This window comes from Aspergillus eucalypticola (genome assembly GCF_003184535.1).
Source record: "Aspergillus eucalypticola CBS 122712 chromosome Unknown BO83scaffold_14, whole genome shotgun sequence".
Lineage (NCBI taxonomy): Eukaryota > Fungi > Ascomycota > Eurotiomycetes > Eurotiales > Aspergillaceae > Aspergillus > Aspergillus eucalypticola.
The window spans coordinates 43,115-63,721 of record NW_020290288.1 but is presented as its reverse complement, the minus strand read 5'-3'; the positions used below and the strand labels follow the sequence as shown (position 1 = coordinate 63,721).

The following is a 20,607-nucleotide window of genomic DNA, read 5'->3' as shown; positions in this document are numbered from 1 at the left end:
AGGGGAGATCAGGGTTAGCAGCAGTCAGATGATCTGATTATCACGTGATCCAACTCGATGAGTCATGAGGGAGCACTCACCGCCCGGGCAGTATGGGCGATTGCCGAATGGAGGCTAAAGAGCAGAGAAAAAAAGTCCCCCTCCAAAGCGAGGCTCTCGATCCCCCTCCATTTATGGGTCGCCATCTGGTAAGCGGGGCACGCCGATTTTCCAGCGGCATTTTCCAGTCTGTCCGCTCATACTACACACAAAATAGTCGCTGTTCCTGCGCCCGCGGTGCTTTTTCTTCGCCTCTTTTAAATCCCTGGCGCTCGTCTTTTTCCTCTGCGTCGCTTTTGAAGAACAAAGCTGCCGCCATGACGTCCGCTTCCGACCTCGCTGTCTCCGTTGAGGGACTCTCGATTCAGTCGACCTCCGAGACCTCCAAGTTCCCCAACTGCTTCCCCTCCCTGAACCCCGTCGACGTCTACAGAGAGCACATTGCCGAGGAGCTGGCCAAGATCACCGGCTTGGACGCGGAGAAGATCTTCTCCCGCATCGCATGGACGAACTCGTTGGACAAGGGTGACTTGGTGTTGCCGGTACGCGACCATAAAAATCACAATTGGCTGAGTTCCATTGGGCCACTTGACACCAACTAACGTAATATGTTATCTCTAGGTCCCCTCCCTTCAGATCAAGAAGAACCCCCAGGAGCTGTGCAAGGAACTCGTCGAGAAGTTCCCCGAGTCCGACCTCATCCTCCCCCCCGTTGCCTTCGGCCCTCACATGCAGTTCTTCTTCCGCCCGGAGCGCCTCACCAAGAACGTCGTTAGCCGTATCTTGAAGGAGAAGTCTGCCTTTGGTACCAATGGCAACGTTGGTCTGCGCGACCCCGCCGACCCCTCCAAGGGTCGCAAGCGCATCATCGTCGAGTTCTCGTCTCCCAACATCGCCAAGCCCTTCCATGCTGGTCACTTGCGCAGTACCATCATTGGTGGTTTCCTCGCCAACCTTTACACGGTCATGGGATGGGACGTCATCAAGATGAACTACCTTGGTGACTGGGGTAAGCAGTACGGTCTGCTTGCCAATGGTTTCAAGATGTTCGGCAGCGAGGAGGAGCTGACTAAGGACCCTATCAACCACCTGTTCAACGTCTACGTCAAGATCAACGGCATCGTCTCCGAGCAGGAGGGCCCCATCAAGGAGCTCAAGGAGCAGATCAAGGCCAAGAAGGAGAAGGGTGAGGACGCCGCTGAGCAGGAGAAGGAGCTTGCTAAGCTTGTCGATGCCAGTGAGGATGAGAACGCCCGCCGTTACTTCAAGAGCATGGAGGATGGTAACCAGGAAGCCCTTGCTCTCTGGCGCCGGTTCCGTGAGCTCAGTATCGAGAAGTACAGACAGACCTATGCCCGTCTGAACATTGACTTTGACGTCTACTCTGGAGAGTCTCAGATCAAGCAGGAGAGCATGACCTCCGCTTACCAAACCATGGAGAAGGCCGGCGTGTCCGAGAAGTCCGAGGGTGCTGTCATCGTCGACTTCACCAAGCACGGCGCCAAGAAGCTTGGAAAGGCCATCATTGTCCGCAAGGACGGCACTCCTCTCTACCTGACCCGTGATATTGGAGCCATCCTCGAGCGTGAGGAGGCCTACAAGTTCGACAAGATGATCTACGTCGTTGCCGCTCAGCAGGATCTCCACTTGGCTCAGCTGTTCAAGATCACTGAACTCATGGGCTACAAGGATCTGGCCAACCGCTGCCAGCACATCAACTTCGGTATGGTGCGCGGTATGAGCACTCGTAAGGGTACCGTCAAGTTCTTGGACGATATCCTCCAGGATGTCCGTGACAAGATGCACGAAGTCATGAAGAAGAACACCGAGAAATACGAGCAGGTCGCCGACCCTGAGGGCACTGCCGACATCCTGGGTATGTCCTCCGTCATGGTTCAGGACATGACCGGAAAGCGGTACGTATATTCCTTCTCCCCATGATAATCACAGAATGCTAATGGTCACACAGTATCAACGGATACGACTTTAACCTGGATGCCATGACCTCGTTTGAGGGTGACACTGGTCCCTACCTGCAATACGCCCACGCCCGTCTCTGCTCCATTGTGCGCAAGTCCGGCCTGAATGTCGACGAGCTCGACACGGCCAACCTGAGCCTCTTGACCGAGACCCACGCCACCGACCTTGCTCGTCTCCTCGCCCAGTGGCCCGATGTGCTGCTCAACACGAACCGCACCCTGGAGCCCACTACCATCCTCACCTACCTGTTCCGCATGACTCACGTGCTCAGCTCCAGCTACGATGTGCTCAAGGTTGTTGGTAGCGAGCCTGAGCTCAAAAAGGCCCGTATGGCTCTGTACGAGTCCGCCCGCCAGGTGCTGCACAACGGTATGCGCATCCTGGGTCTCAGCCCTGTTAACCGGTACGTTAAACCTCATTTCCGCTTTATCATACACAGTACTAATGAGTCACTAGTATGTAATGGAAGCGACCATAAAAGATATACATTTAGTGTGACCAAATACCAAGCATCTTTTTTCCAGCGTTCACATCACATTCAAAAAGATTATCAATCACACCGTAGTATTAGGAAGAAAAATAGTATCTTTAAGCCGGAATATTACTCCGCCCCATGAACCCCGATTTGATCGACAGTCTCGTCCGAATATCAGATCACATCGGCGTCCTAGTGTCTAGATGCCCCTTGAGCAATCACCGAAACTCAAAATTGTAATCCCCGCAAGGCAGCCACCCGAGCGGGTATGTAACTTGTCATGGAAGTTAGACGCCGTCCTCGGGAAACAACAACAACCACCACCAGTGGGGACTCTCGGCCTCGGGGACTAAGTCAACATGATCGGCTTTGCTTTATGCATTTTGCAGGTCGTAGTCTTACCAGATCTTCGGGATTCCTGCGAAAAGTTTATTTTGGGTTTCCTACAGTAGAATCTTGGTTAGTAATTGATTATCTGTGCGAAATTATTCTTTCCGGACTTGACTGTAGATCACGTGGTTGGTTGGGATGCGTTGGGGGAGGCTGATCATAGTGTTTTTGTTTTGGATAAGTCTGAGCATAGATTTTTGTTATATGATCAAGTGGATATAGAATGGTAGGGGGGGGGGGGGGTAAAAAAAAAAAAAGAAATAAAAAGAAATACTGTTATTTCAGGGGTAAATATCACTTGAAGTTCTGATTTATCGTATTTGAAGGGTCATCACTTGGGAGCATGATAGCGGGCTGTATAGTATATATATGATATGTTGATTGAGGTAAGAGTGCCTAGAGTAAACACCAAAATTACTTGTTAGTACTACATAATAACCAACTATATGATCGTATCGATCAAGTACTACTATCAAGTACTCCGGGAATGATACTAATGGGACATTAACCTCGTGTAACAAGTAGGAAGACTGGCATTAGTATGCACAATGCTTCGATGGGAAGTTAAGTATGATGCTACTGAAGCCAACTTACTTTCTACTATTGAGCATACTAAGGGAAACCAGAATTGGAGTGCACAACGAAACTTTCGCTCCACTGTCGCCACTTCGCTCTAAAGAAAAGAAGAGTCAATCCAGTTACCAAGGAAACAGAAAGCAGTACTCATCGGATGAGTATATGTTCTTAGGGAACATTATGGACCTAATTACTGAACTTTCAGGGGAAGAGTGGACATATATACCTATACCGGGTTCCAGGACTCATATACAGGTGCTTGGCATTGTATGCATGCATTTAAGCTGTTGTTGTCCTATACGAGCATAGCTATTGTAGTTACTTAGTAGTTAAGTAGGTAGGTGAGACATGACTCCTAGCATAAGGATTTATCTGTCATTCCTGGTAACGGTGAATCTGTAGAATATCCAGATAAAAATATTGCTATTGTACGGTTCCTATCGCTCTTCTCATTACGATAACGCCCTTAGCCCTTCTATAACCCAATTATGGAAAAATACAAATACGCATGTTTCCCCCACTCAAGAACAGGTTCCAGCTCGTAGTCCGGCACAGGAATTGACAGCATACCTACTCCACCAGGAGACCAAGCCACTCAGAATGAATTTGGCCCCATGTAGTCTTCCAGGTTCCTGATTCATTTATGTATGACTATTAGACACTGTCTTACTCGTCTTGAGGGTTATTGGTTGGCTTCTCGGGTAAACGGAACCTTCAAATATCCTCAGAGGCTTTTCACTTCCTAGCGCTTAATACCTTGGCGAGAGAAATTATCCTGAATACTCAATGTAAGCTACCGTCTAGCGTGCTTCAATATATACCTGGGAACATAGTGGTGTACTTCAGGGGCAAATTACCTTGATTCATCCAGGTGAAGGAATGGACTAACTTGGCCGGCAGGGACCTAGTGTCAGGTAGTGGGGAATAGGGTTCCAGAAGTATATATTGAAGATACACAAAGGAGAGTGGTCTGATTTGGTTGCTGTACAACAGCTTTCGTGGCGGCACTCTTAGTGTCGAATTTCCATATATTCTTAGAGGCTTAGTCGGCAGCAGTGAATAGCCTTGCGTGGTTCCAAGGGCAAGTTATCTGACATCCATGATTATTTTGTAGTTGACGAGATTGCCCGGGCTCAGCTTTGTCAATTGCGATAGTCGAGTCTATTCGTATACTATACGGGATGCGTGATAGTAGAGCCATAACCATCAAGCACGGACGATTGACCGGTTATTTTATGGTGCGACAAGGGATCCATTGTGGCTTGCATTTGTAAGCGGAAGGCTTAAGAGACTAGCCAGTCAAGGTCTCTGCAATCAATTTAAGAATGCTAGAAGGAAATTGCCTTTTGGTCCCTGTATATCCGGAAATTGAATTGACCGTTGCAGACCAGCTATCTTGCATTCCATCCCTCGTCTCGAGGTCCACTTTTGAAGTTTGCTGAGCCCCGACATAGTCAGTCAAATACACTAGCCATGTAGAGCATCTTGTTGTCAAGAATTAACTAGTCGGTGGCTGAAAATGACAGCTTCAGGAAAGATGACTTCCTAGTTCAGGGAAAGCAGTCTGGATATTAAAGGAAACCTGTGGGCCCAAACTCTCGACTGATATATTGTTGCTCCTCCGGAATGCCGGTAAAACCATGGTAGTCATATGTTGTCGGGTAACGGCAAACAATAGTTATCGCGAGGGTTCCCACTGGTTGTATCCCGATGCCCTCAATTGAAGCATCTTAGACACACTACATTAGTACCAGGGGAGTATTCATTTATTGTTGTGGGAAAATCTCCGAGATTGTTGACCGGAATATCCGGGAAACCAGTGATTATGGCCTGAACTTAATAATCTCAAATCCAGTGGTTGATATTGGGGGATCCAGTGCCAAACTAATTGCCTAGCGCGTGGTGGAAGGAGGATAATATGGAAGCTTGGCGTTTGCATCCTGTGCAGAACCTGTCAGCGAACGAACCCCTGGTTGATATGGATTAGCAACATGATCCGCTTGTTTCAGGGTGAGAACTACGGAGTTGGGTTCATTCTCGTTTCGGTGGGCTTGGTTAATATTTTATGTATCCGCCTCGGTTGCCGCGGAGGCCGAGAGTTCTTAGGGCAGTAGGGCTAGGGATCGGCGAGATGCCAATGCTGCCGATCCTGAGGGTGTTCCCGAGAACCATACTAAGTATGTCAAGTGTTTATAACTTTATTGCTCGCTTTTTCTCATGAGTAAGAAAGAAAATGTCGGCAAAGAATCCAACTGCCGAGGATTCCTACCCTCGGTGATAGTTAATGCGATCGATAAGAAAACGTTAAAAAGTATAATAAAGGAGTGTCTCGGGATGGCGCCGAAAGCAGCAAAAACCCGGATGCCTAAAGAATTCTTAGTGGAGAAGGCGCGCTGGTCCACCTACTGGGCGCTACTGCCTTTTTGGGACCCATCGGACCCTGTCTTTCTTCGAGCTTAGCGAGCTTGGCTAGTCTTCCTTCCAGTTCCGTGCAAGTCTAGATGCCCACTTCATTTCATCCTCAAACCGCCGTCTCCAGCGGGTTCCTTCGATCGTTCGATGTGGCTTCCAGGGTCCTGAACCAATTCTCATACTTCGGATGTATCGCCGTTATATCCAAGAAAGGGGGATGAGTGGAGGGAACAACGAGTCGAGCGAAAACCCTACTTATAGATCTCGTTGCATCCCTCTCCATGGCTGGTCTTTTCTTTCCTCATCACGCTCTCAGTCTCTCTTTCTTCTCTTTCCTTTCCCAGCTTCTCTCTAGTCCTTCCTTAATTGTACCCGGTTGATCCAGGTTCCATTCCTTCGTTTTAACCATGCATTTCCTCCAGAACGCTTTCGTGGCCGCCACTATGGGCGCTGCGCTGGCCGCCGCTGCTCCTCTTGAGAAGCGCTCCTGCACTTTCACCTCCGCCTCTGCTGCCAAGTCTGGCAAGTCCTCTTGCTCCACCATCACCCTCGACAACATCGAGGTCCCCGCCGGTGAGACTCTTGACTTGACTGGCCTCAAGAAGGGTACTACTGTACGTCTTCCCTCGCTCCCTTGAGTCGATTTTCAACCCTTCTTGGACCAACTAATTCTCTCCCCTCACAGGTCATCTTCGAAGGTGAAACCACCTTCGGTTACAAGGAATGGAAGGGTCCCCTGATCTCCATGTCCGGTACCGACATCACCGTCAAGCAGGCCTCCGGTGCCAAGATCAACTGCGACGGTGCTCGCTGGTGGGACGGCAAGGGTAGCAACGGTGGCAAGACCAAGCCCAAGTTCTTCCAGGCCCACAAGCTCGACGAGTCCACCATCACCGGCCTGAAGATCTACAACACCCCTGTCCAGGGCTTCAGCATTCTGGCCGACCACCTGACCATCACCGACGTGACCATCGACAACTCCGCCGGTACGAGCAAGGGTCACAACACCGATGCCTTTGACATTGGTCAGAGTACCTACATCACCATCGACGGTGCCACCGTCTACAACCAGGATGATTGCCTGGCCATCAACTCGGGTGAGGTATGTATATGTGCTGTTGCAAAAAAGCCGTCCCTGTCCAGGAGCTGCAAAACATCAGAGACTAACTAGAATACAGCACATCACTTTCACCAACGGTTACTGTGACGGTGGCCACGGTCTCTCCATTGGTTCCATCGGTGGCCGCAGCGACAACACCGTCAACGACGTGACCATCTCCAACTCCAAGGTGCTCAACTCCCAGAACGGTGTCCGTATCAAGACCATCTACGGCAAGACTGGCACTGTCGAGAACGTCAAGTTCGAAGACATCACCCTGTCCGACATCAGCAAGTACGGTATCGTCGTTGAGCAGGACTACGAGAACGGCAGCCCCACCGGCACGCCCACCAACGGTGTCAAGGTTGAGGACATCACTTTCAAGAAGGTCACCGGCAGTGTCAAGAGCTCTGGTACTGACATCTACATCCTGTGCGGTTCCGGCAGCTGCTCGAACTGGACCTGGAGCGGTGTTGATGTGACTGGTGGCAAGAAGAGCAGCAAGTGCAAGAACGTCCCCTCGGGTGCTTCCTGCAGCGACTAAGCGGTCTCTTGATAGCTATGTCGAGGTGTTGAGTCTTACTAGTAAGGCTGCGAGAGAGTTTTTTTTCTCGTTCTGGGCTCTGGCCGAATGCCAGAAGTGTTTGTATTAGCTTTTAATTTTTAGAGTATCATTGGAAGAATAGATGACTCGAGTCCAATCTACAACGATCATTAAAAAAGCAGTCCCTGGAAGCGAATCTAGAAGACCAAGAAATCCATCGTAAATTCGGTATAGCGCCTTTCCAAGTAAGGGCATGTTTCCATCTGGACTAACCAGGCGCGGCGCTCATGAGGTGCCACGCAAGCAGATCTGCTCGCTGTGATCACACCCACCTGTCCTATACCCACTGTAGCACAAAGTATTTTACCGACGCGTATCTGGCACAACTTTACGTTGTTATCGCTGGATGCACATTTCTATTCCGTTCAATAGGCAGACTATCAGATTACAGTAAGAAGCCACCTCCGCCTCCGATCGTAGATTAATCTTCCGCTGCCAAACTCAAAAGTCAAAACAAAAGCCTCCACCTGCGTGATGGGGGAAGAAATATGGAGCGGTGATGAAGTGAGGATGAATTGCATTGTGCAGGCTAGACTAGGACGGAGTGGGTAGGGGATCGACAAGCGACCGTTACACCAAGATGTGATGCCAGCCAGGTACAGAGAGGGACATATCACATTGTTTGTTATGATGTTATGTATGGATTTAGATTGGATCTAACTGGACTACTGGGAGGGAGGTTACTACTAGTACTCGATTAGATGATTAATGGGCGATAAAAGTAATAGTAATAGTATGTTCTCCTCACAGGCATGGGAAGGAGGGGGAAATATGGCAGTAGGTCCCCGATGACATGGCGGGGCTGAAAGCAGTAGTATTATCATGTAGTAGGTAGTAGTATTAACTAGTGGTAGTTACTGCTGATGGTAAAGATAATCCAATTGGAGGGAAAGCGGAGGAGGAAGGAGATCTTTCAGCCTGATGGATGATGAGGAGGAGGAGGATGAGGAGGATGTGGTTCAGCTGGCCAGACTAAGTAAGTGCGACTAGTTAGTATCTTAGTAGTTCACTTAATAGCAGGAGCTGATAAGAATCCTGTCCAGGGTCTGGAGAAGAATGCCACCAATCACTTTCCATGATTATCTCCATCTCCAGTTCATCGCTAATAGTTCCCCTATGCTTGCTTATTTGGGTCATTTTTCTTTTCTTTTTTTCACCTCCCACAAGGCGTTCGTTCGGTTCAGCAGATGAACGGCGTTCTCAGCTTTCCTTTTTTCCCCATTCTCGAGGGTGGAGCCCCGGCGGCGATCCACCCGCCCAACAATAAACTAATGGTTTAACTTAGACTAACTATCTAACTTACTTATCGAGATGGTTCATATCATCGTGGCTCAGCCAGCTTATGATCGTTGCGAACGGGCGAAGACGCCGTCCTCGGGCTTGGAGGGGAGAGTGGCGACCTGTTGTGGTGCGGGCTTCGGGGACCTTAAACTAAGAAGCCTTTCATCTCGGGTCCCATAGTGTGGCAGCGAAAGCAACACGAGAAGCTCGGAGATGTCACCCTCTTTTCCTTCCACATGGCATTTGCTGTTCTTTCTCACTCTGATGGATGCTGCAATGTGCTGGAGACTAGCTGCGTCTCGCTGTTCCTCCCCTTGTGACCGGACCGGGGTTCGGTTGCAGTGGTCTGTGAGTCGTTTATTTACTTCGCCTTTCCCTCCTCTTTCTTATCTATTCTGATTTTTAATTCTGCTCTACAATTTGCTCCTACTAGGCGCTGTTCTGACTACTATCTCAGAATAGCGAGGCACGATTAGAAGTGTGACATAGTGAAGCCTTCTACTCTTCTTTTCCTTACCTGAGATTTTCCCATACTTCAAGGTTCCCCCCACCACTAGCTACAATCCTATAGCCCTCATTCATTCCCTACGGACTAAAGAATATGGATGACCTCTCATCTAAGCTTGATGGCTCGGACCTCGAGCGCAATGAAGCCACCAGCTTCTTCAGAAACAATACCGTCAACAACTTTTCCTGGCGCGATCTCACCGTCACCGTCAAGGACCGCCATACCAAACAGCCCCGGAACCTGATCGATGGGATCAGCGGGTCAGTCCAGCAAGGTTGGTGGTTACTTCCCGGAACTCTATGTACCCATCCCAGATGAACACCCGATTAACTCTACCAATGAAACAGGCGAACTAGTCGCTCTGATGGGTCCCTCGGGATGCGGCAAGACTACTCTACTCAACGTTTTGGCTCGTCGCGCAGCATCGTCGGGAGCAAAGACCACTGGAGATTGCTATATAGATGGCAAGACGGTCGATAATGCGACGTTCGGTCGGCTCACTTCTTACGTGGAGCAGGAGGATGCACTGATTGGGTCGTTGACGGTGCGCGAGACATTGAAGTTTGCCGCAGATCTCTCGTTGCCCAGGTGTGTATTACCCTAGAGTCTGTTAATTGGCGGTGATGCTGATGACTTAGCTCGGTTACGAAACTTCAACGGAAAGAGCGCATTCACTCTCTTTTACAGGCATTTGGAATTCAGAATCAGGCCTCCACTCTGGTCGGCACGCCCATTCGCAAGGGAATCAGTGGTGGTCAGAAACGGCGTGTTAGCGTGGCGAGTCAGCTCATGACGTGCCCTAAGATCCTGTTCTTGGATGAACCGACCAGCGGACTGGACTCATCGGCTAGCTTCGAGGTCATCTCCTACGTCAAGAAGATGGCGGTTGCGAATAACGTATGTGTACCCCATTTGCAGTTTTGCAAATACTAACATCTCGCAGCTCATCATTATCGCCAGTATCCACCAGCCATCCACAACTACATTCCAGCTTTTTGATAAGCTCCTCCTCCTCTCGAGTGGAAAAACATGCTACTTCGGTCCTGTCACAGAAGTGCCGACCTATTTCGACAGCATTGGCTATTCGCTTCCAATGAACACCAACCCGGCCGAGTTCATCCTCGATCTTGTCAGCTCCGACTTTGCAGGCAGCACACACGCCATGTCCAAGGATCAGGTCCAGCGGATCCACACAAGCTGGTCTGAGTCCTCCAACGCCGCAGCGCTAATTGAGCAGGTCTCTCAGCGGAGCACGATATCCGAGAAGCAATCGGAGAAACTCGACATGGACAAGCTAAGTCGCCCAGGCATTCTCAGCATCACACTTACTCTCTTGCACCGCTCCTTCATCAAGAGTTACCGTGATGTTGTGGCATACGGCATCCGTATTGTCATGTACCTGGGTGCGTAGATTAACCATCTCCAACGAGGCGGAGACAAAACTGACCGATCCATTAGGGCTGGCAATCATGATGGGAACCGTCTGGCTGCGTTTGCACACGGAACAGAGCTACATCCAGCCTTTTATCAACGCTATCGTAAGCCCTCTCTCACAGACTCAACCCTCCAACTAAAACAACACAGCTAAGATCCTAACCATCACTAGTTCTTCGGCTCCGCCTTCATGAGCTTCATGGCCGTAGCCTACGTCCCCGCCTTCATCGAAGACCGCATGACCTTCATCAAAGAACGTGCAAACGGTCTCTACGGCGCCCTCCCCTTCATTGTCTCCAACTTTATCATCGGCCTCCCCTTCCTCTGTAAATCCCCCCTTCTCACTTACTATTCCACTCCACCCACTGACAAATACAGTCCTAATCTCCCTCCTCTTCTCCATAATCTCCTACTGGCTCTCCAACTTCAATCCGACCGCCACCTCCTTCTTCACCTGGGTAATGTGGCTCTTCCTGGACCTCGTCGCCGCCGAATCCCTCGTTGTCTTCATGACCTCCATCTTCCCCAACTTCGTCATCTCCCTCGCTCTCGTCGCCTTCGCCAACGGCCTCTGGATGAGTGTCGGCGGGTTCCTCGTCACCCCCAAGATCCTTAACCCGTTCTGGAAATATGTTTTCCACTACATTGATTATCAGGTACCCCTCTCCCAAAATCCCCACCTACACCCCAACACACATACTAATTCATCAATAATGGTAATAGGCATACGTCTTCCAAGGCATGATGGTCAACGAATTCCAACATAGAATCTACTCCTGCGGTGACTCCTGCCAATGCATGTACCAGACGGACTTGGCCAATGAGTGCAAGATCCGGGGGACGGGCGTACTTCAGGAGTATGGGTATGCTACGGGTAGGACGGGGAAGTGGGTGGGCATTCTGGTGGGGATTATTGCTGTGTATAGGCTTTTTGCGTATATTGCCCTGGTGCTGAGGAGGACTTAGATGATGATATCACCATATCATATGATACTACTGTGTAAGGGTTGGGGTTGGGATATTGGGTACTGTATGACTTGCTTGAATAGAATTGTAAGATTGAGTTAAGATATCTGGAAGGGTGGAGTTAGCATTTGTTTATTTCTTAATCTATTGTGCTTGGGTGATAGGTGATTGTTGAACGAAAGGGTCAGGGTCATAGAAGTCCCAGGATGAGATCGATAGTATTAATGCGGATGGCTCTATATGCTACATATGAAGAAGATGAATTTTACATTGCTTATTTATAAGGATGGTATGTTTGTTTTCATTGGATTTTCGCTAGGGGGTAATCGATAATGGGTAAAGGTAAACATCAAGGGTATTGAAACAATCGCTAGAATTGGAAGCACGGGAAAACAAAACAAGGTAATATGGAGACATCGTCGCTAGGAACACATCTCATTCCATGCTCCGTCACCAATGGATGGTTGAACAATACGAAGATCAGCAGCAAGGGGAATCATCAAAGGTGGTCAAACAGAGGGAGGTATCCATGAAGATAACACACAAGGTACAAGGTGGATGAAAGGGGGTAACGGCACCCTACTACGCGAAGGGAGAAAAGAAGTAACTCAAGGGGAATTGGGGTAAAATAAAGGGAACCAGGACAAGGAAATACATCGAATCACATAACCGGGTATACCTTCTTCCTCTGCCACTGCTCATGTCATGACGAGCACACGGCAGAAAGAACAGGCGGGCCATTCGAAAAGAATAATACAAACGCTCCCAGACATCAAAATCGTAACATGAATACCAGACACAGGACATGATGGGGCATCAACATGACATCAAACATAAGACATAACACCAGACATAAACAAAGGTCATGCAGGTCATCAAAATCATACAATCATGTCGCCATGATGGACGTGATCGGTGAAACCCGCCTCTCCTCTTTATAACACCCGAGACCAAAAATCAAGTCGTAAACCATACCAATGCAATAAATAGCCTCCCATGGCAAAGCAGAGCTCTTTTCTTCCCAAAACGAACCTTCCAACTTTTTCAAGAACCAGGGCAGAACGGACCAGATGTCCATTTGGTATTGTGATGGTTCAGAGGTCCGCCGCATAATGATCGCCCAATAAAAGACAGAAGAAGAACTTTTAGCAAACAGTGCTCCTTGCTCCGAAAGTCTAACCGATGAAGTGCGTGAGGTGCCAGAGGGAAAATGTGGATCAGAAGAAATACTAGGACAGGTAGGGAGCGGTATCCCCAGGTCATCATGGTCGTCAAGCACAACTAGTATCGACCGCCGTAGGTCGATCGGCTAGAGCGTCGACTGGCACGATCTGACTTGCGATCACTCCGTACGCGCCGGGCATCTTCAATCTCCCTCACCCGCCGGGAATCTTCGATCTCCCTTACCCGTCGGGCATCTTCGAGTTCCCTTCGACTATGAGCCACGCTGCCAGTGTACTCCGATCCATTGGTCAAATACTTTTTCGGTCGCTGCTTGCCTTCGATGTTCAGCTCGACCGCCCCAGTTTCGCCTGTCCGGACACTGATCTTCTTTCCACCATCCTGAGGGAAACTCATCGTGACCCCGTTTAGCGTCATGACGATGTTGTTATCCTCTTCTGGCTTGGACCCAGCGTTACTACCGCTCTGCGTGCGGGCATCGCTGCCACGGCTGCTGCGACTCTTCTGGCTGCCACTGTCGCTCTCGGCGCGCTGCGAGGACTTGGCCTTGAAGAGAGCATCTGCCGTCAACGGCACGGGTGGCGCCGGAGGCACGGGTGGCTTCGCTGTGCGGGTAGCTTGGTACTCCTCCGCCTCGCGATGCTTCTCATCCATCTCGTCATCCTCGTCCTCGTCCTCGTCCTCGTCTTCATCGTCATCGTCGGGAAAGTCGTAGATAGTTGGCTGACGGCGACGAGAATTCTCCACGGCAATCCGCGAGGGTCTAGCGGAATCGTGATAGGCTGTAGGGCGCCGGTAGCTGCGGCTTCGTGCCGGTACGACCGTCTCCCGGGAGGAGCGGCGGTAGCCGTAGCCGTCAGGCAAAGCATCCTTCATATCAGCCATATCAAAGGACCGAGCAGAATGCCGATCGGACGTAACGGAGGGTGCCGATACACCTTTACGCGGCTCTGGGCGTTTCTGGATGATATGCGGGGTGTTCTTGTGCTTAAGCGGTGGCCGGCGATAGTAGTCCTCGTCGCGATCATGAGAAGAATGAGAGGGTAGGCGAGGTCGAGGCTCCCGAGGCGGCGGTGGTGGCGCAGGAGGGGCAGCATCCAAGGGCTCGTCGTCATCGAAAGCAGCTGAGGCAGAGTCGTAATCAACCACAGGCGCACCATATACAGACGGGCGCCGTCCCCGCCCATCCCGTGTGCTGGAAACCGATCGCTCCTGCCGATGCTCGGAAGGGGCGCCGTAGTCGGACATGCCGCTGTAATAAGGCGACTGTTGCGAGTAATGAGAAGGCGCATACGAGGAGGGATTGTAGGCGTACGCTGACGAGGACGGCGGGGGCCCATGTTCGTAGCGGCTCATGCTGGAGGGTTGGTACACCATCTGTCCCATTCCAGGCAGCATGCCATGAAAGCTCACCGGTCGGTTGTTGGGATGGTAGATGGGACCCCCGCCACGGGCGGAGGGGCGGCTGGAGCGGGACACATGAATGTCCTGGACCGGGTTGGGAGCGTACCGGGGGTCCCCGCGCGGTGAAGGGGGAGGAGGATAGTCGTGAGCCGATGAGGGAGGCTGCGACATGTAGTAAGGATAGTCCATGGATGGTCGGCTGTCGACTGGAGTTGACGAAGCATGGTACAAGCCCTGATCACACTCCCAGCAGGTGCCTGGGTAGTGGCGCATCTGCGAAGTCTCACGGCGACGAGGCCTGGAGGGAGACCGCTGAGCGTGGGCAGGAGCATGGCTCACGCCGTTGGGATAGGCGCCGACCTGCATTTTGTCCTCACGAGGGGGACGAACGATCCGAGGTTTGGATTGTTCTCTGTTGCTTTTGGATCGAACGCGGCCAAGGTCAGCACGTTTGACGAGGGTGGTGTCTAATTTAAGAGGGACAGGACTCTTCCGGCCCGACGGCCCAGATTGGGTGCTGTTGACGGTGGCGGCGGTACGACTAGAATAGCCGGAGTCACTTGCAACGTCGACCAGGGGGGCTGCAGGCGATCTCAAGACAGGCTTGGAGCGCTTAGAAGTGAGGTTGGCGACTTGACGAGTGTCGGGAAGGATGACATGGGCATCTTCATCATATTCCTCACAGAAGGCGGCGTGAGGGACAGACATGACTTCTGGAAAGGCGGCCAAGGAAAGGCCCGACCCTAAGAGGGGAAGGGGGGGGGAAACTGTGGGTGTGGGTTTGAGTGGAAAGGGGAGACACAGACAAGACAGACAGGCAGACGAGGGAGGGGAGAGGTTGGATTGATTGGGAAAGGGCTCGACAGTGTGCAGTGTGGATGACGTGAAACGTGGTGATCCAACAGGCTTTCAGGACTCCGGGTGGCCTACAGCAGCCACCAGCTGCTGCTCATGCGAATGACTCAACGAAGACAGACTTTTCTTTACTAGTCTTTCCTCTGTCTTTTTCTTTTTGTTTATTTTTTTTTTTTTCTTCGCTTTCGTCCAGTGATAATTTAGTGGTGGTGCTGGACTGCTTCACCCTCTCCCCATTCAGCCCAGTGCCAGTGTCGGGGAACCCACTTCTGCGGTAGCCTCAACAAAGCAAACGAGACCGGCAGCAGATGGGCCAGAAAATAGTCAGCAGACGGTGTGTGTCTAGATCGGGGGTCAGCGACGAAGAGTGGATTCGTGGTGAAAATAGTCGTCGTCCACAGGCTGCACAGGCTCCATCGAAGAATAATGAAAAACAAAATAGAAAGAAAGGGCCAAAAAAGAGAAGGCGTCGGTTATGGTTGGTTTGGCGCGAGGAGGGTCAGCGGTGGAAACGAGACCGTATCTACTAGTAGAAAGTAGTCGGGCGGAAAGAGTGGACGGCGAGAGAGGAAGATGCAGGCGTGGGTCATACCAAGTCAACCAACGGAGGAACGAAGCAGAAGAAAGGGAAAAAAACGAGACAAGAAGGAGGAGCGCGCGCGCCTGCAGTTGTAGTCTGGCAGACGGTGAGTGGAGGATGACCGGCAGAAAATGTCCACGGGCTGCAAGTCTCAATGCAGTCGGGCAGCGTGTAACCGAATAGACGGTTGGCGGGAAATTTTATTCAGTTTTTGGTTTGATTATATTTATCTCCTTTTTTTTTCTTTTGTATCGTAAACTGAGTGGTATGTTGTTGTGGCGGTGGTGGTGGTGGTAAAATGATAAGGTTGGTTGTATGGTTTCAAACAGTAGTAGAGTTTCTGTGGTCCCGTCGGAGCCTGACGAAGAGGGGGAGGGGAAAAGAAAAAAAAAGGTGGATGTAGATGGGAAAGAGTAGAGTGGATAACCGAGTGAGTGGATGGAGGGGAAAAGAGAAGAGACCAGACAGAAGTGGGGTTGGAAGATGAACGGACTGCTTTTTGACTTGTGCTAAGAGTAATAATGGTGGGGAATGGATTGGAGAGGAATGCCCGACAGAGAGTACAGAAGAGAAGAGTAGATTGGATGGATGGATATAGCCTTTTTAATGAGCAAATCTGTCAGTCAGTCAGTCAGTCAGTCATCATCGTCGGTCAGCTTTCATCCCATCATCCCTGGACCGGATCGGAACGAATCTCACGATGTGTCCCTACTCCGTCGTAGACTGGGAAGATAAATTGAGAAAAGAAAATGTTGAAAGGGATCCATAATACTTGACTGTGTGGAAAACCAACAGACCCCGGATCGAATCAGACCCGAGGACGGATGCAAGGCGGAATTACAGAGTTCCAGATCGGATTCATTGAACTTGAAAAAAAAAGTAAGAAAAGAATGGAATGAAATACCACCACGCGCCAATCAAACTTATGATCGTGACTCAATGCGAATACTTACTTACCACTATTTACCTACTACTACTACAAAGTTTTCTTTAAGTCCATCAAGGACAACCGAGAAGGAAGATTCCCACTATGCTTCGAACCATACAAGTATTGACATCGTAACTGCACACTCGACATCATGGATGCTTTCCCTTTCTTCCATATCCAAACATCCCTGCTCTCTATTCGGGTTGTTGTCCCTTCCATTTTCCTGAACCTCCCTTTTTTTACTTTTTCTGTCTTCATGGACACTTCCCTGCTAGTCTTCATTTTCCCGTTTCGGGTCTGTCAGCAATCGCATCGCGTCTCATCTCTATCCGAGGCATTCCTGGTTGGAAAAGAAGAAAGAAAAGTCGGAACGGTTGAAGTCGCAAGGAGGTGGGGATGCCACCCTGACTGGCTGCCGGTCGATGCCTGATCTGCCGCTAACTCACCCGGTATTACCGCTCGTTACCGTCCGTCAAGACTCTCTCCCGCGTCTACAATGAATAGAAGGCACCATGGCGGATTATCTCCAGTGCGAGTTGTATAGCAAGGAAACACCCGGGTTGAATATTGAGGATGACTCGAGATGTAAACACACAGTTGCTACCACCCACGAACCTTACATACGTCACACATGCTGGGGTCTGCTTCAGCAGGATCTTATATTTGGCCTGTCGACAGGGAACTCACCTGCAGCTGCAAGGTCGGGATTAATTTCATCCATTGGCGTATCAGCACCATAAGCACGGTCAATCAACCGCTCCATGACAGAGGTGATTTGATCTATCCAAATGTCGAGGAATTGATGTCCGGAGTATACTTCGTTCCCACTCCCACGGGTATTCAACCTTGGTACCTACGCTGTAGCGTTTTATTCCGAGCGCGTGGCATTTAGTCCCCGGATCCATTACCTCCCATCATCCTGATCGCCATCACATTCCAACATCTGGATATTGCCTGCAAAGCTATCAATATGATAACCTGTTGGCACTAAGATTTGGACTCCGTTAAACGCGTCTGCGCAATGCTTGTTACTATCGAGTCGGTTCGTCAGTTGTGTCCCAAGTCCCTGGTCAGATGAGGAAAGACAACCCCGAAAACCCCAGCCTCGAATGTCGAATCGATCAGATACGTCACATGCTTCGTTCCCTGCCTCCAAGTGCATGCATAGTAAGGCTTGCAATGTATCTGAAGAGATGAGAAGCGGGTATGCATGGCGGTTTATTGTACCAGGTATCCCCCGTCGGTACTCAGCCATGACAGAGTGGCACAGTGACACAGTAATGAACCAAGGCATATTGTGAAAGAGATTGTCTTTCTCTTCCAGTCGAGGAAAGCTAGATTAGCTGGCAGCTTGGTGCAACGTCCGTTGTGAGTCTGTCAACATTGTCATGGCGGCGTCGCACCAGGACTACTTAGCAACTGGCCGGAAACATCCTGCCTCGTGATGGACAACGATCCGCGCCTTCCAACAGGATCCTATACAGTGTAGCACGAAGCCTTATTCACGGTGGCTTTCAGAACCTTACTCTCGGGATATCATCGAACGTTCATTCTCTCTCAAGTCCCAACCTAACCACTAGTGCGTCATCTCAAAATGCCAGAAAGGCACTGGCCATAAACTGCGTATCGGCCATAACGCCAGGGGAAGTGGAAATAAAACCGCTAGGCTCCCCCACCAAATAAACCCGGGCTCCATCGGAGGAACCCTGGGTCTGAGCGGAACCGAACCACGGACCAGGCTTGACTGCCACTACAACTTACAAGACTAGCAGGTTGATGTATGATGATGGTGTTGGTGATGGTGAGGATGGATGGGGAGCTTCCTCAACCATTACCCAAATCTGTCTTTTCCCATTCCGTGTGATCAGCGCTGAGCCGGAAACATCGTCATGGGTCTGCAATAATCAAATAAGATAGGATCCATGCTCTGTCCGAGACAATCCCGTCTTGTTGGCTGCCCAAAAGTCCTGGACGCTGGCAGGAACCCCGTTGCGGCCCAATAACGACTGCGGCCTCCACTGCGGCGCTTCTTGCCGTCCGCCTCTGCAGGTGAAAATCTCTCAACCGGAGGGGCAAAAGTAAAAAAAAAGAGTTTCACCATCCAGATTTTGCGATGTCAAATTGGAAAACAGGTTCACGCAAACTTGATCGGTGTCACTCAGGTATATCCATACAAATGCGATTATTCTAAGCTGTCCTGCGCGAAATAAAAATTTATAGAAAAGCTTTTGCTCCCACTTACTGCAGATTGAACTCCCCATGACATAAAGAAGTGGTCATCTACTCTAGAATGCTCTTCTACCCCACTTACCGGTATCGTCTAGCTGGCTGATATCTTGATCCTCCATCCTGGTGGAGTTTCCGGTGAGCAAACGGCATGGAAGATGGAGTCGAAGCACGCTAGAAAATGGGTTCCCGACAATACTGCCCGCTAGCAATAAATTTGCATCGCAGTTCTCTGCTCCGGCTTGTAAAGTCCTGACAGTTAACTGCGAATGACAGGCATAAACGAGCCTGTGATAATCCATCATTCCCGTCACTCCTCCAAGGTCTTCCGGTCTCGGATGAGTTGGATACCATGTCTGTGGCAATGTTGGTTGATAAATCATTCAACCTAGTTCTTGCTGCTTCTCAACAAGCTTCTTCGGGCACTGAAATTACACTAACCTCATGACAAGGGGTTTGGAAATCAAAGATCCCGTGAGTCATTGAGAGAACACTGTCGTGTTTTCACACGTCTGGCTACAAAGAGAGGGCTGCCTATCCACATCGCAATTAGTATGCATCTATACGGATGCTGTTGGCATCGATCGGACTGAGAAGGATAATAAAGGCGACTTCTGAAATTTGAAATCAGACGACCTCCCTGTCCCTGCTCAGCTGAGGCTGAGTGAGGCTTTACTCTAAACGTGGTTTCTGCGTCATTCTAGCTCACCAGGATTACATTTATTGCCATTGGCCCAAATTAATGAGCCACGGACTCAAAACTACCGCTTCATGTCAAACTATCGGGTAAATATTACTTTCATCCTCATTCCCGAGTACCTGAAATGCAAATAAGACAAAACATCTCGGGTTATCACTGTCGACCCAGCCCACAATCACCTCGGTATATCCCTCAATCTTCCCGTCTTTCATTTCCATCATCCAAACGTTGATGCCCAATACTCGTGACTCATTTCCTGGATGAGACTAACTCCATTCCCTGAAGTTGTTAGTGTTATCCACAGCCAACCACCCGTCGATCCCAGTGTTCCGGCTCTGTTTGTACTATCTTTACTCCAGGCTAATCTCAAGGGTCCCCCGCTGTCAACTCGCAGGATTCATTGTTGCCTCCCGTCCCCTGCTTGTTGAGCTCCGTAAACTTCCAGTGAAGAAGATTGGCTGAAACCTAAGACTGTCATCGGGAATAACCGCAAGCATTGTAATTGGACTCGTACGCACTGTCGATCCTGTCCCTCTAAGCTCAAGGACTGTCCACCTGTAGAGTTATACTTTCAGATGGTGATCCTGATAAGATAGGGCTGCTGAGTCAGCGAGTTGCCGGGGCCACGCCGGACACCCAAACAAACCGGCGTCATCCCCAGCCTCGCCATTTACTCCAACCTCCTCATTTTCGGCAGCTGCTCGTCCATTCTGCTCGCTGAGTGTCTTCAATTCTGCCCTCTTCCGTCCCTGACGGAGCTGGCCATTATCCCCGTTGCATAGACTAACTATTTTGTCTAGCAATACACCACATCGTGCGATCCACATTCCAACCATCTACCATCTACATAGTATCCCGACCGATCGGAATCCAGATAAGAACCATAAACTTGATCTCACATTGACAACCTCGATAAAGGTACACACCCACATTCCAATCATACCCCATACCCGCACCATCCCACAATT

At 50.1% G+C, this 20,607-nt stretch overlaps 6 protein-coding genes across 6 annotated transcripts; 3 read left to right on the top strand and 3 right to left on the bottom strand.

The window, feature by feature from the left end:
• The first annotated feature begins 157 nt into the window (after nucleotides 1–157).
• On the top strand, nucleotides 158–2,545 carry BO83DRAFT_378852 (arginine--tRNA ligase). Its single transcript, XM_025531363.1, has 4 exons — nucleotides 158–581; nucleotides 661–1,955; nucleotides 2,009–2,422; nucleotides 2,476–2,545. Exons 1-4 carry the CDS (start codon nucleotides 357–359, stop codon nucleotides 2,480–2,482), a joined length of 1,941 nt encoding a protein of 646 aa, XP_025387455.1. The 5' UTR covers nucleotides 158–356; the 3' UTR covers nucleotides 2,483–2,545.
• A 3,434-nt stretch (nucleotides 2,546–5,979) lies between these two features.
• On the top strand, nucleotides 5,980–7,683 carry BO83DRAFT_378851 (glycoside hydrolase family 28 protein). Its single transcript, XM_025531362.1, has 3 exons — nucleotides 5,980–6,486; nucleotides 6,558–6,974; nucleotides 7,051–7,683. Exons 1-3 carry the CDS (start codon nucleotides 6,280–6,282, stop codon nucleotides 7,513–7,515), a joined length of 1,089 nt encoding a protein of 362 aa, XP_025387454.1. The 5' UTR covers nucleotides 5,980–6,279; the 3' UTR covers nucleotides 7,516–7,683.
• A 1,315-nt stretch (nucleotides 7,684–8,998) lies between these two features.
• Nucleotides 8,999–11,764, top strand: BO83DRAFT_437796 (putative ABC transporter; the record flags this gene model as incomplete). Its single annotated transcript, XM_025536046.1, has 9 exons — nucleotides 8,999–9,204; nucleotides 9,314–9,638; nucleotides 9,712–9,952; nucleotides 10,003–10,261; nucleotides 10,308–10,767; nucleotides 10,823–10,902; nucleotides 10,971–11,124; nucleotides 11,177–11,454; nucleotides 11,522–11,764. The coding sequence occupies exons 2-9, from the start codon at nucleotides 9,458–9,460 to the stop codon at nucleotides 11,762–11,764; spliced, it is 1,896 nt and encodes a 631-aa protein (XP_025387453.1). The 5' UTR covers nucleotides 8,999–9,204; nucleotides 9,314–9,457.
• An 819-nt stretch (nucleotides 11,765–12,583) lies between these two features.
• On the bottom strand, nucleotides 12,584–15,369 carry BO83DRAFT_42869 (uncharacterized protein). Its single transcript, XM_025535417.1, has one exon. The coding sequence runs from the start codon at nucleotides 15,056–15,058 to the stop codon at nucleotides 13,046–13,048; it is 2,013 nt and encodes a 670-aa protein (XP_025387452.1). The 5' UTR covers nucleotides 15,059–15,369; the 3' UTR covers nucleotides 12,584–13,045.
• A 2,756-nt stretch (nucleotides 15,370–18,125) lies between these two features.
• BO83DRAFT_389214 (uncharacterized protein) lies at nucleotides 18,126–19,422 on the bottom strand (the record flags this gene model as incomplete). Its single annotated transcript, XM_025532790.1, has 5 exons — nucleotides 18,126–18,189; nucleotides 18,475–18,608; nucleotides 18,956–18,966; nucleotides 19,025–19,295; nucleotides 19,381–19,422. 5 exons carry the CDS (start codon nucleotides 19,420–19,422, stop codon nucleotides 18,126–18,128), a joined length of 522 nt encoding a protein of 173 aa, XP_025387451.1.
• Nucleotides 19,423–20,134: 712 nt separating this feature from the next.
• Nucleotides 20,135–20,580, bottom strand: BO83DRAFT_42798 (uncharacterized protein). Its single transcript, XM_025535385.1, has one exon. The coding sequence runs from the start codon at nucleotides 20,473–20,475 to the stop codon at nucleotides 20,203–20,205; it is 273 nt and encodes a 90-aa protein (XP_025387450.1). The 5' UTR covers nucleotides 20,476–20,580; the 3' UTR covers nucleotides 20,135–20,202.
• Nucleotides 20,581–20,607: the final 27 nt, after the last annotated feature.